This window comes from Elgaria multicarinata, chromosome 2 (assembly GCF_023053635.1).
Source record: "Elgaria multicarinata webbii isolate HBS135686 ecotype San Diego chromosome 2, rElgMul1.1.pri, whole genome shotgun sequence".
Classification (NCBI taxonomy): Eukaryota; Metazoa; Chordata; class Lepidosauria; order Squamata; family Anguidae; genus Elgaria; species Elgaria multicarinata.
In genome coordinates this window covers 143,284,116-143,299,384 of record NC_086172.1, presented here as the reverse complement: position 1 = coordinate 143,299,384, position 15,269 = coordinate 143,284,116, and the positions used below count along the sequence as shown (strand labels likewise).

Below are 15,269 nucleotides of genomic sequence, written 5' to 3'. Positions count from 1 at the left end.
GGTCACACTGGAAATTGACTAACCTTTGCTCAATGGTCTTGGTGGGATGGTTCCAAGGGTTGGGTAGATGTACTAATTCCTAAAACTAAATCTGTTTAAGAAAAAAAAATACTTTTAACTGCATGTTTAGCAAGTAATTTTTTATATTGGCTGATCTTTTTAAGAACTTTTAAAAATATTTGCTGTTGAAAATGTTCTTTACTATATACAGTCATTCATTTGCTTTTAGCCAATAGAGACGATATGAGCCAAAAGCAGAACCCTCTTGATAGTGATAATGGCAATAGTAATACAAATATTCCTGACCTCATGGATGAGTTTATAGCTGAAAGACTGCGCAGTGGTAGCGCTTTGGTAAGCCTTTGCCATTTTCTTTTCTCTTAAAATATGGTAATGATTGTTGAGTTACAGGGTCACCGATTAATTTTGGCTATTCAAATGTTAATGGTAAGCACACACCCCAAATCCTTCTATTCTGTCCCAGTTCTCAAACTTACTCCAGTGAGGGGGGAAGTGGAAAAGGCTTGTTGTTGCAATTGTAGATATCAGGATCTAGGGCTGGATGTTATTGTGAGCATGCATAGCAATGACCAGCTGTAACAGAAAGCATGGGAAATGTTATTCTCATAGTTCCTGGGGTCAATGGACTCTGTGGTACATTGTCATGGTAGTGTCTAGTCCTGAATTGTGAGAGACCTCCCTCACATTGTTAATTTTGGGAAATGGGTGAACTCAGGGAACGCTTTCTGCAGGGCTTGGTAGTAGGGATGCGATTATTATAATTATATGAACAATTATTACAATGTTTATATCCTAACTTCCTGATACAGTAGAGATGCCTAAGGCATCAACAGTTTAAAAGCAAAAAACATTAAGACAGAACTGGAACAGCAGATAAAAAGGATCAATCACAAACCCACAAAAGGGAAAATAGAATTGGAGAACAGCCAGGCCAAAGGTCTGCTGAAACAAAAACATATTCGAGCAGTGGGGAGGGGAATCAAGGTGGAAGCCAGGACAGGGAGTTCCAGAGCCTCGGTACAACAACAGAGAAGGGCCTCTCAAGTGTTTCCACCAACAGCACTTCACATAGCGGTGGGGTGTGCAAATGAGTCTTCTTAGCCAATCTGAGTGGGAGGAGGCAATCTTTTAACTATCCACTGGGGCTGGATTCAGAATGATAAATGAGTGGGGAGTGGGGGTGACATTTTCAAACTAGATATCCTTGAAATAATTGATTTTAACTTACTAAGAGTAGGAAAAAACTGAAAGGAATGGGGTGTGGATCTATCAAGAAGGAGGCTCATCAATACCCATGGCCCATCACACTGAATGTATGATTATTTAAATGCTGTAAAGTTAAAATGTTGTAAAAGCCTTGTAAATGACTTTTGCACTACATAAGTGGATACTTTGGATCCCACTTGAGTGTGCACTTAGTGGCTTGTAAAATATTAATTTGTTTTATTAGATGTGACTAGTAGGACTTTTATTAAGTGGCTGTGCTAGGGGATTCTTTTTAAAGCTTAATTCAGTATAGGAAATGTCCTCACATTGAAATGGTGCAGTAATATAGTACATGAGCTAAGAAGAAAGATATTTAGAAAGAATGGAATTTTTAAGGAAACAAAACTTAGTTTAAAAATAGTTAATGGCTAGATCATGCAGTGTTGTGCAGCCCATGTCTCTGAAATATAAATATGACAGTCTTCTCTAGATGTACACGTTTTTCCTTTTATTCTTTGATTACCTCCCCTTTTATTAGAATGTGACGAGAAGAGGGAGCAGTCCAGGAAGCCTAGAAGTTCCAAAAGACCTTCCTGATATACTAAACAAGCCGAGCCAAATGCGTCCTGCGGATGACCCAGGTGTGCCTTCTGAATGGACGTCTCCTGCCAGTGCAGGCAGCAGTGACCTTGTCAGTTCTGACAGCCATTCTGATTCCTTCAGCGCATTCCAATATGATGGCCACAAATTTGAAAGCAAGTATCCCCCCTTTAGCTCTCCCTAGAACTAGAATATCTACTGCATGTTTAGTTTTGGAATGAAGAACTTTAGGCAGAACATTTAATTGAGATGATTCAGGGTTGTATCCATTGGTGTCCCTCAACTGACAGAAGGCTCTAGCAGAGGTTTCCATCAACTGAATGTAGAAGGAGGCAATTTTCACTAATTCCTCCTCCCCCTGCTCCACCTCCCTATACTGTTCCAAGGGGTCCCCCAAACCTCTGGAGCAGTTTGGGGGAGGCACAGGGGACTGCAAATGGGAATTGGAAATAATAATCCTGTTCTATTGAAAGAACCTTCCACTGAATCAAAGATTCTTTCATCAGTGGAGGGACATCTTTGGATGCAAGCCTTAATGTGATTAGGATCTATGAGTAAGTAAAAGAAGTAATCGAGAGAAAAATCCATAAAGAATATCTCTTGCTTCTGACCCATTCTATAAGAGTACAATATTATAGGACACCCAACGTTGTTCCAACATGTATTCGGTTGTCAAATAGAGATTGTGACCTGGACATGCCTTTGTTTGGCCGAGATCTTTCTTTGGCTGTAGACTTGGATTCTTGGGGATTGACTACTTTTATAGCTGCTTCAGAAATTTACTTGCAAGTCTACTGCCTGTGTCTGCTTAGGTCTTGCTGGTTTTCTGGAACTGTGCCTTCATACTCATTCAGCTGGTAGGAGAGTAAAGATTAATCTTTTCTTCCAATGAAACTCTGGGACAAAAAAAGTTTCCATCCAGATAGGAAACTTATCCCAGTTTTTGGCTAAGCCTTTTTGGGGGGAATACTATCACCACTTTTTTTCCCCAGGAGCAGATTTTTCTTACGTTCTGATGGCCTGGTTCAGGCAACACGCAGAACCATGCTGCTTAACCACAAAATGGTTAATGGAATGCACAATGCACAATGCATTCCATTAACCATTTTGTGGTTAAGCAGCATGGTTTAACTTGTTGCCTGAACCAGGCCAATGTTTTCTCTCTCCCCTCACTCAATGCTGGCAGGGAAGGGATATGTTAGATCAGGCATAGCTCCCGATCCTCCAAGGCCTGACATCACAGAGGGGAAGGAGTTCAACTGCTTATTTTTGCCAGCCAGACCTCAATACTGCTTGCCAAGATGGCTTCCCCGCACTTCTTTGGCCCTATGATCAAGAAAGGGACAGCAGTAGAGTCCTCACCATAATGCACCACTAGCACCCTGAACACACACAACAGCAGGGCAGGAACTTATGGATTTTTTCCTACCTCAAGCACAGCTTGCTGTGATGGTTCCCTCAGTGAAATGGAAAGCGGAGAGAGACATCAGTGTAGAAAAAAAAGGAGAGAGGAAACCTCAGAGGCCTGTGGGAAACAAGATACTGTACTGAGGCCCAAATATTTCAAATCCAGAATTCTTCCTTGGGAGTAACTGAATATTTCTTAAGCCCAACTATTTGAGACGGGATGCACTCTGTTCAAACTCTCTTATGGCAGAAAGCAGTATCTGTACAGCAGATTCATTTCTTCTTTGCCCCCAGAGTCTTCATGAAGCTTATGGTAGCCCTTACACCTTGGGACCCAGTGGTTATATGCCTACCATTGCCACAAACAACCTGCTTGTCAGGTCCCCATCAGGGGCATGGATATGTCCATCACACTGTCCTGTGTACGACAATTTGGGTTCATCATCAACAAGAGCTCCTGGCATTTAGTTCAGCAGATACAGGACCTCAGAATTGTTTTTGACATGACTGTGGGGAGGGTCTATTCTAGGTCAGGCAGAACAAGAGATCTTGGCACTGTGGTCTCTGAATCACTTGTGCTTTGTGCAGCTGCAAACAGTCATAAGAGTTTGCAAAAATTTGGTTCCCAGGGTGAGGTTCCATTCCAAGCTCCTCCAGTAGCTGCTTCTTCCTTGTCACATCAGATCTCCCTTCAGTGATAGCTAAACCCTAACCATCTTGCTCCTGTACCCAGAACCCTAGATGTAAGCCTGTAAGAATGGGGTGATGGGCATATGGCCAAAAACATTTGGCCCAAGGTTATTATTTTCTAGAAAGAAGAAATTTACCCTCCAGAACACACATGGAGCCACTTCTGCCACATTATTATCTGTTGTCTTGCTAATAGTTAGTCATCAGTATATTACAAAACATTGGTTAGTGCTGTTTGGATTTGCTGGCATCTGCATATGACTGTACAACTCACTAACATTAAATGCAAAATGAAAAATAGCAAACAAGCTATTTCTACAAGAGTTCTGTGTTTAAAATTGCTAAGTACTATGTTTTTAATTTAGATTTGGGTCATTCAACCATTTTTTTCTTAAAACACTTTAGATTTCAGCTTGTGCCCTGAAGGTGGCACAACAACATCTGCAGATTCTGATGCAGGTTCAGGACCTCCGCAGAGTGCTGATGAACAGGAAGTGGCTAGTCTAACTACACTCCACATTGACTCTGAGACCAGTAGTCTCAATCAACAACCACTATCTGCTGAAGCAGCAACAATTGCAGGTGAGGCTGAACAAGTAAAACCGTGAACTTGTAGATACTTCTGCTGTTTTCCCCTCATCCTTTAAAGCAAAGGGATGCTATTTCTGTTCATGTAGTTTAACTAATTTCAAGAGTTTTAGCTATGTTAATCAGATATATATGTGCGCGCGCACACACACACAAACGAGCACTGAGAAGAAAACATCAGCAGTGAAGTTGAATGGAATTGTTCCCATAACTCTTGTGTTAAGGCTGAAATGTGTGCTGATTTTATGCACATTTCAGCCTTAACTTTATTTGTTTGTTTATTTATACATTTTGTATCCCACCCTATATCACTGGAATCTCAGGGCAGTGTACAGATAAAATCACAATTGTAATTGCTACAGTTGTAAACTGTTTCCAGATCATATACTGCTGCTGCCTCCTAGACTTCGTACGTTGCCTCAGTAGCTGGCAGCTGTGACTGAACTCATTGCTGCTAGACTGTCCACTCGTTCACCTGGTTGCTTGGTGCCCCAGTTCACTGAACACTCAAATGTTTACAGCCTCGTTCTTAGAAGTGAAAGAAAATGAATTGATAAAAGAGTGGAAATAAAGCTGATAGTCCAAAGAAAAGCATTTACAAGGATTATTTTGCCCCTGACCAGAGTCAACAAACTATTGCTAGACTTACTAGTCACGCTTTATTGTCTAGCAGCAAGCTGCTAAATCCAGTCTATCACAATTTCAGTGGACCTTACTGAAGGATGCAAGGATGCTTAGGATTCTGCCTTAAATGCATTTCTAGTCCTACTTAAACATCACTGCTGTAAAAGACTTTCAGTCCAATGCTATACAAGTTTAGTTAGAAGTAAGTTTCACTTTCAGTGGGCCGTACCTAGTATCACAGCCTAAGAGTCCAGGAGAGAAGCCACAGTTTACTGATTTCTGCATCCTTTCAACCCTTCTCCAAACCTGTGTCCTGAACAGTGTTTAAAAGAAAACAAATTTCAAAAGCTGTGGGGCAGGGAGAGCTGCCTTCAAGTTTTTTGCACAGGCTCTCTCTTCTTTCTGCTTATCAGCCCATGAGAAGATCTGTCTCTTATCCCATGACTGCTATATTTCCTTAATCCCTTGGTCTTCACTGCAAAGACTGCAGACACTTGGCGACTCACAAAAGCGCTTCCTGTTCGATCTGGCAGTGGCAGTGGCCAGCGTGTCTGCTGCTGCATTCCTGTCCCAGCGGCTACAGTACTCGTCCGCTGCGATGCTTGGTGCCGTCACTGCTGCTAATTGTTTGCTCAGGGGCAGATCTATGCATAGAGTAGGCTGTGCAGTGTGGCACCCCCACAGCCCCCAGGGCTCCTCCCATTTACATTGGGTGTGTTGGAGTGGTGCCCGTTTATCGCCTTCTCCCTGTCGGTCTTTCTAGCGCGATACGCTACTTGTGCCATGCTTCCTGACTTATTGCCAGTCTGTTTGCTTGCACTGCTGACCACGTGTGCCCACATCTTTCATTTTTTAAAAAAATGGCCAATTTCCTTGAGGGTGCCCTATGGAAACGATCCCCTGAACTAAGCAGATGACCTACTGGGCCAATGAGAGGGCAGGAAAGCTGTGTGCGGAGGGAGAAGTCAACTAAAAGGAAAAAGAGGGGCAGCTCCAGGGGCCAGGAACCTCACCTGAGAGAGTCGAAGGGTGGAAAAGAGAGAGCATCCATGGATGAGAAAGAGAGAGAGCAAGCAGCAATGCTTCTTTATTATTATTTTTAAAAACCTGATGACAACAAGGAGGACTCATGATTGGGGCGGGCGGGCAGGGAGTTGCTCCCCCCAAAAGTAATGTGATCGCTTTACTTCGGCTGTGATTGCATCCATTCCAGGCAAAACTGTTTTATAGTGGCCGTTTGCTGTTTTTTCTCTGCCTTTCTGTAATCTTAGTTTCCTCAGTTTTCTGTAGAGATAAAACATTGAAAACCCTGGCCTCATCTACACCAAGCAGGATATTGCACTATGAAAGTGGTATTTAAAAGGCAGGAGCCACACCAAGCAGGATATAGCGGTAGGAAAGCGGTCTATATGTGTCAATGGGCCCCAACAGTTGTCAGTGCACTTTAGTACAGCTCTAAAGCAGTAGTGTGGCTCCTGCCTCTTATATACCACTTTCACTCTGCTAGCTTCTTTCAATGTGTCTCTCACACTAATTTTGTCTGCCAGAGTGGTTTCCACTTGAAAAATAGTGAAGCCCACTGTCTTAGGAACTTTTGGTGAGACCGTTCCTTAAAAACTTCTATTGCTGTTGTAGGTTTGGACTTGGATGAGATGAATATGGATTGTTGTTACAGTTAACACAAATTATATGCCCCCCTCACCACACACACAGTTACCACCATTTCCTTTAACAGTGAACTTAGGGACTCAACCGTCCACCAGATTGGAAGTGAAAGGGGGTCACCCAAAAGTTAGGTAGTTGTTTCTACATACTTGGGAGAATCTCTAGATATACATAAGTATAGAAGATTATAAATGAAAATAAAAAGTTTTTAAATCCTTTCTTTAACAAAGAAATTTATGAACTTCTCAGAGCAAAAGTTAGCTAGTTGTACACTGGACCAGTGTGCAGAATGCCATCGTAAGATATTTTTACAGATGTTTTCCTTTTATGATAATTGAATATTGTGTGATCGTTAATGCTACTTGCAGATTAGAACAAAGACTGAGTAAATACATTTTTTATTCTGATAGTTAAAATGTCATTTGTAGGTTCTGAAAGTGCTTCACCAATCCAGTCTGCTCTTGGATCACGGTCCCAGACTCCATCACCTGCCACTCTGAGTGCAGATCACAATGAACAGAAAGACTTACAGCTGGATGAAAAGCTCCACCACTCCGTTTTACAGACGCCAGATGACCTAGGCAATATCTTAGATAGCAAACTTAAGACTACTTTTCCTTTCATTTCCTATGCAGTGCTCACTACTTTCAGTATTGGGTGGTCTCAGAGGACTGTTTTGTATTCTTTTTGCCATTTTTTAAAACTTATGCTACTAACTATGCTTCTAAATTGTCTTAGAGAAAGTAAATGTTCTCTTTAGAATACACGAGTGACTGAATAAGGCACATAGACTATTCATACATTCAATAAACTTGTCAAACTCGACATAGAGTGGGACAGTAGGTATATGTCTTGCCTGTCACAAACTGGCTGCCATGTGTTTTTAGATAACATTATGTTGATGCATATATATGTATACTCGCTTATTTATACACCCAGAAATGTTTGGTTACTATTTTAAAATCGAAGAGTAAAGATAGCACATTTTAAGCATATGCATGAGAGTCTTCTAGCACCCAGGGGTAGACACTTGTATGGGGGAGCAAAGCTGTGCATCTTAGCCTTGCCTCCAACATTCCTGTCCCCATAGGACATTGAAGACTTTCATGGTTTCAGCATAAAGGTCTAAAGGGAGATTTTAAGCACTCTCAACTGAATGTACTTAGAATCCCAGGATAGGACCTTCATACTGAATTCATGAAGGTCAGAAGTGAAATTGGTATGGGCTTGCACATGGACCCCTCGCCCCCTCCCAGTTTAAATTTACACACATTCCATGGGAGGCCTGTTGGATCCATGTTGGATTCTACATGTATACTTGCCACTTCACCATTATATGAAATGTGTAGAGGCCAGGGGCAGGACAAATGGATCCAGGGGTAGCATGTGCTAGTGCAGGTCTGCTGCTCAACTGAATTGAGTTTTGTTTAGATTATCAAATGTGTGAATAGAACCACAATTGTCATTATTATGGGCATTATTATGTTGTTCAGCTGTTGTAAACTGTCATTGGTGCTTAGCCTACATGCCAGAAAATACTGTTACTGCTACAGCCAAAATAACTAGGTATTCTGGAAATCCCAAGCAAAAGTTGTTAGTTGCAAACTACTTAAAAATGATGGACGTTGCTTTTCCTTGGGAACCCCACCTAGCTGGAATGAAACAACACCCAGCTCCCCAATAAATGTGAAAAGCATTTAATAACTACACTGAACACCCCACTTCCACAAACTCAAGGCCAACTCAAATGTTACTTTTGACTGCTCTCTTCAGTCACAAGAGTAGTCCATGCACATGAACAAGGTAACATATGAGTGAAGAACTCATAGTTCTTGTCCATGTCAACATCTGTAGTCTCAAACATGTATTTCAAATTTTCAAAAGTCATGGAAATTGTAAAAGCTACAATTAGGGCACAATCCTATGCATGTTTAGACAGAAAGAAGTCCTACAACTCCTAGCATTTCCCATCCAGCATAGCTTGCTGGGGAATGCTTGGAGGTGTAAGTCTTATTTCAGTCTAAACATCTATAAGATAGGAGCCTTAATGACTTTCTGCTTCAAATATTAACCTTTCCCACTTAAGTAGACAACTCCCTTACTATCAACTAAGGCTAACATACTTTGCAACACTGGTGGGCTCAAAAGCTTGAGAAGAGGGCAATCCCTATCTCTTCTTTGGCATCATGACAAAAGTGTCATTATGATGATGCTGAGCTACATTGGGGACAGGACGGAACTATAACTGCTAGTTCTTAGGGTGGATGTTAGTGCTGTTACCATTGTGGTCTTGTAGAAGTAGCAGAACCACACTTGCTACCTGTTCCTTTAACATTGCATTTTTTTAAAACATGTTTTGTTGTCTTTCCATAATCAGTGTTAACTTGCATTATATCTGGTTGACAATTCAGACAATTATCCTGTCCTGACAATTCAGACCTTATCCTGTTTTGTGCCCATCTGTCTTTATTACTCAGATGCAATTTGTGTCACTTCACATGTAACTTTTTTCTACACATGGTTTAATCTCCATGGGGAGAGGGTAGTTTGCAGGGCAATGTTTAATAAGAGAACAGAACAGAAATTTCTTGTTGAAAAAACAACATGTGAGTTTACACACACACACACTAGAGCTGTGCACTCCGCTCCAAAAATTCGAAGCTTCAATGACGCTCCGTCAAAGTTTCAAGTTTGTTGAGCAGAGAGGGGATGGTTTAAAAACTGTTGAATACCCACAGAGCAGAGGGGAGCCCCATCAGAGCTTTGATCCATTTTTGTATAGCTGCTCCATTATAGTCTATGTAAATTAACTAAAATGCTTGCAACTCCTTCATTTTTAAAGATAAAGAGATGAAACTTGTCACCATTATAGCTCTTATGTAGGGTTTTAGCTATGCAAAGTTTGAAGCAGATCTGTTTATCCCTTGATTTTTAGGAAATTTTTAAATTTGGAATAACTTCTCCATTGTAGTCAATGGAAATTAACAAAAATGCTTACATCTCCGTCATTTTTAAGGTAAAGAGATGAAAATTGTCACCATGATAGCTATTAAGTAGCCAGGCAGAGGGCAGGTTTGTGTTAATTAACTCCTCTGATTCTGCATCAATTCAACCCAATTTATATCCAAAACTGTGCATTTGTGGAGGAACCTTTTATTCTTTACTTTGCTGATGCACCGCTGTGCATCTCCAGTTTATAAAAATAGAGATCTGCTGCATTTCCTGACCATTTGCTCTAATAGGTTGAAATTAGGATAATTGGGCACCCCGTCCATTTCACTCCATTAGAGCAAACTGTCAGGGAATGCAGCAGATCTCTATTTTTATAAACTGAAGATACACAGCTGTGCATCAATAAAATAAAGGATAAAAGCTCCCTCCACAAATGTGCAGATTCTCCCTTCAGATCCTGCCCTGGATAACTTGGATTTCTTGCTTCTTCTCAGAACAGTGGGAATAATGGGCAGAGGGGGTGGGAGTTATTACTTCTGCCTCACCCCCACCCAGAAGTATTTTTCCATGTTTTAGGGACAGCCAGCTCTGCCATATAACACTGAAGGAGCAAAGCCGATTTAATCATACTGCAGAAAATAAGAGCAATGCACTTTCCTTCCGTGCTAGTCAAGATGAAGCCCAAGTTTCATCTCTTTACCTTTAAAAGTTACCGATTCGTAAGCATTTTTGTTAATTTCCATTGATTAAGATGGAGCAATTATTCCAATGTTAAATAAGTCCTCAAGATCAAGGGATGAACAGAAGTGCTTCATATCTGGCATGGCTAAAGCCCTATGTAAGAGCTATCATGGTGCCAAGTTTCATCTCTTTATCTTTAAAAATGATGGAGCTGTAAGCATTTTTGTTAATTCCCATTGACTATAATGGAGCAGTTATCCAAAAACGGGTTGGAGCTCCAACAAAGCTTCGAGGGAGCGGAGAGACAAAACTGCTTCTAAAATCGGAGCAGAGCAGCCCCTCAATGGAGCTCCTCTTCAAAGCGGAGCGGAGCCTCTCCGCACAGCCCTATATATATATTCCCGGGGTGTGTGTATAGAACATCCCCTAATTGTCAGCTAGGAGGGAACGTTGCATGGGTTTGTAGGCTTCTGATCATGAAGATTCTTGTCCTCGCCTGATGGGAGACAGCTGTAGAGCTCTGGTCTGGCCTGGTTCTTCAGAGGATTCCCCCCCCCCCAGCATCCCACTGGAGAGATCCAGGGGTGAGGTGGTGGGGTGTCAAAAAATTGCCAAAATAAAAATTCCCAGCAGAGCTACTAAGCGTTGAATTCTATTCTATGAAACATGGCCAGTCTGGGGGCCTTATCCCAAGTAGAGCCAGATTTTGGTCCCTGTATTTAGTATAGGACAAGGAGCTTTTTACAGGAGCTGAGACTGTCCTTTATATAAGAAAATAAGAATTTGCTAGGAAAAAAGTTCCCTTTCACTGAATGTGACCCCTCTACACATAGTGTAGTCAGACATCTTTTTTTCTGCTCATTCTCCTTACAAGCTTTTCCTTGGAACTCTCAAGTTGCTCTTTAAATTCCACCAAGTTCAAGAAGCTTTTTGGAGATTTGATGTGAGAACTTATAAGAACGGGAAATGATATATGTGCATTTTGGGCTAATGCTGGGAAAGCTGGAGAAGGTGACTCTCAGACAAATCTGAGTGCACTTTTATTCCTAGGAATCATTGTCTGTTGGTTCAGCATTGTGCAAATCTAAACTAAGGAGATATTTCTAAAACTCAGTTTTAGAGCACTCCTCACTCACATGTGTTACTGAGCATCTTCCCCCCACCCCCACTAAAGAAAAGTTGGCCTGACTGTATGTTTTTCTCCTCTTACAGAAACTAGTGATTTTCCATCTGAATGTTGTAGTGTGATGGCAGGAGGAACCCTGACAGGATGGCATGCAGATGTAGCTACTGTAATGTGGAGACGAATGCTAGGGATTTTAGGAGATGTCAATTCCATTATGGATCCTGAAATACATGCTCAAGTTTTTGATTACCTTTGTGAACTCTGGCAGAATCTTGCTAAGGTATTTGGAGAATTGAATGTTTTCATTTATTCAGCCTGAAAAGTTGTTTACTTTTGAAGTAGATTTGAAATAATACGTTTCTTTTCATATAAATTTCTGTTGTATTTCTAAATGATTTCAGATTAGAGATAATCTTGGCATTTCAACTGATAACATGACATCACCTTCTCCACCAGTTTTAATTCCTCCACTGAGAATTCTAACCCCATGGCTTTTCAAGGTAAATACAGTAGACCTGTAAAAAGGAAAATGAAGATTGTGGTATTGTAGGACAGTGTTAATTTTTCATTTTTTATTAATATTAGGCAACCATGTTGAGTGATAAGTACAAGCAAGGCAAGTTACATGCTTATAAGCTCATTTGTAACACAATGAAGCGAAGACAAGATGTTTCTCCAAACAGGGACTTTTTAACTCATTTCTACAATATAATGCACTGTGGACTACTTCATGTTGATCAGGTAAGGGATTTTCCCCCCTCCTGCCTCCTCTCTCTCCAACTCAAGAAAACTATTGTAAAGCTTATTTTTAGACAATTATGGAGGCGTGCACCAGAAAATTAAAACCTCTTTAGAAGTGTGTTGTTAGTATGCCTTTCAGGATTAATAAAAGCAATCCTAATGGGATTATTTATTGTAAATGGTGTTTTATACTAGTGATTTTTCAAACTTCCTACCATGAGGAACCTTTTCTACATGGATATATCTGCCAAGGAATTTCTCTGTATTGTAGAAAATATCAGGGTATTCTAGTGTACATAGGTCTCAAAGATTGGTGGCTGGGCCTGTTGCTGATTTTTTGTTGCTAAGAATGCATCTTGGAATGCACCTGAATCATTCGTGTTGCTGCATATTGCAAGGAAAGATTGATAGTGGTGGACAAACAGTCTTTCAGGGAGCCTTGTCTAGTTTACCATTACTGATGCTTTTATTGAGGAATCCTTCAAAAGTTTCCAAGGAGCCCTAGGACTTCTCAGAAGACATTTTGAAACAGCTGGTTTAGACTAGTGCTTTGCGGAAACAGAGGCTTAGTTCTTGAGGAGGAGGTAAATTGGTGTATGAGTTCTACTCTTTTGAGTGGGGACTCCATACCACATGTCAAGAAGGTTTCTAGATTAACTTTCTCCTTGACATCTCATTTTCTATGTGATATGCTCTTTCTGGGAGAGCATTAAATTATGTGAGCTACATCTACAGTCTAAAGTAGTGGAGTCCAGAGATAGGTTTACCATCTCATCTGCTATCAGTAAGAACTAGCCAAAGTCTTTGTTTAGAATTATTGTGCAAGCTTCCTAGGCACTGTAATCACAACTTGAGTGACGACTAATTCAGTATGATATACTGCAAGTATTTGTCTCACACATCCAGTTTCTACTCCTTGCAAAACAATCTAATTACCAATTTATAACAGTTCTGGTAAAGCAATGCCTTTTCAGCACAATTGCCAAGAATCTGTCATACTGCTGAACAAGATACCTTCCCAGAAATCTAAGGGTCAATGGCAGATACTGAGACATTGGTTCCAGTAATCCTATTCAAATTTCCTCTTCTCTTAGAGAGTTAGAAAAGACTTTACATTTCAGAAGGAAAGTGTGTGTGTGTGTGTGTGTTGCTGCTTTGACTGCCTCCCATGGGACAAGTTCTGGATTGATTCCCATTATGCATACTTGTGAAAATGTTGCCTTAAAATGTATAATCTTAATACATACTTTTGTAAGCCGCCGTGAGAGCCTTTTTTGGCTGAATGGCGGCATAAAAATCCTTAAATCATCATCATCATCATCATCATCATCTATGCTGCTTAATCAAAGATGAGCCCATGAGCAAGAATCCTGAATTTTCATTAAAACTTTCTCTTCTTGTACAAGTTAGTGACTGAAATGTTTTGAGAACGTTTTCACATCCGGATTAGAACCAAATAGATAAGTTTGAATGTGATACCAAATCATAGGATAAAGTCATGTTGCTAATTAGAGGTCCAAACACAAAAAAGATTCAAACTGCATCTCAAGGAACAACTTTCTGAAATACATGTAAATTGGGTCATAAACTGCAAACTTGTTTATGACTAGAATCAGCAGAGAACCAGAATTTAACTGATCATCTGAATGAATTGTTCTCATCAGTCTTCACTGCAGAAGATATAGGGCAGATACCTGTGTCTGAACTGATGTTTTCAGAAAGGGAGTCTGAGGAACTGAGGCAAATAGTGGTGATAAAAGATGAAGTTCTCAATCTTATTGATAAATTAAAAGCAAATAAATCACCAGGTCAAAATAGTATCCATCCTAAAGTTCTCAAAGAACTCAAGTATGAAATTGCTGATCTTCTAACCAGAATATGCAACATGTCCCTAAGATCAGCCTCTGTACCAGAGGACTGGAAGATGTCCAATGTAACATTAATTTTAAAAAAGGGGTCCAAGGGGAATCTGGGAAATTACAGGCTGGTTAGCTTAACGTCTGTTCCAGTAAATTGGTTGAAAGCGTTATTAAAATAAAATTACTAAGCATATAGAAGGACAAGCCCTGCTGAAAAACAATCAACACTGTTTCTGCAAAGATAAGTCCTGTCTCACTAAACGTTTAGAGTTCTTTGAGAGTGTCAATAAGCATGTAGATAGGGGTGATCCAGTACACATTGTTTACTTGGACCTCCAAAAGGCTTTTGACACAGCCTCTCACCAAAGACTCCTGAGCAAACTTAGCAGTTATGGAATAAGAGAATTACTTTTGGATCAGTAATTGGTTAAAGAACGAAGAGCAGAAAGTAGGAATAAATGGTAAATTCTCCAAATGGAGGGAAGCAAATAATGTGGTCCCACAGGGATCTGTGGTGGGACCAATGCTTTTCAACTTGTTTATAAAGCACATAAATGCTGTCCTCTTCCACTTCTACCAGTGTGCATCCCAGATGCATGACACATTGAAAAGACAAGATTGTGAGTGTTCTGTTCCAGTTCAATAGGTGGGAAACTACAGAAAAAAAGCAGTTTTAAGTTCAGTTTGATTCTCTGGCTGCATTTGGATGCCATGGTAAACAATTAAGCATGGTTTATCTTGATGGGACAGAGCCTAAGTATGCCTTTGGCTCTCATTCTGCCCTCTGGGATGGCTGTAAGGTGTTTGAAGCTTTTGCTTCCATTTTTTTTATTAACCACAGCTTGTTGTTTTGTCCAAACCTGACCAACTCTGGTTAAACTTAACTATGATTTGTTTGAAACAAGCCAACTTCAAAAGGTGGTTTATGCAGCTCTCTTATTTGAACAAACCATAATTAAGGCTCATCAGTGTAGGGTTCGGATGGCACACTAACTTCAGCTAATCGAAAATAGAAGTGAAAACATCTGCTCTCCTTGCACCCATGCTGAGGGGTGGGGAACATGCGAGCCCCAAGCTTGCTGTGGGTCTGTGACATCTAGGTGCAGCCA

The 15,269-nt window shown here is 40.6% G+C and overlaps 1 protein-coding gene across 4 annotated transcripts in view; it reads left to right on the top strand.

The window, feature by feature from the left end:
- RALGAPA1 (Ral GTPase activating protein catalytic subunit alpha 1) overlaps positions 1-15,269 on the top strand; it is a 174,620-nt gene that overhangs the window by 67,818 nt on the left and 91,533 nt on the right. For all 4 annotated transcript variants that reach the window (XM_063117818.1, XM_063117817.1, XM_063117815.1 and 1 more), the window contains 7 exons: positions 230-354; positions 1,766-1,982; positions 4,330-4,506; positions 7,230-7,382; positions 11,647-11,840; positions 11,962-12,060; positions 12,146-12,301. In XM_063117818.1, the coding sequence (XP_062973888.1) occupies positions 230-354; positions 1,766-1,982; positions 4,330-4,506; positions 7,230-7,382; positions 11,647-11,840; positions 11,962-12,060; positions 12,146-12,301 (1,121 nt within the window). The remainder of the gene's footprint in view (positions 1-229; positions 355-1,765; positions 1,983-4,329; positions 4,507-7,229; positions 7,383-11,646; positions 11,841-11,961; positions 12,061-12,145; positions 12,302-15,269) is intronic.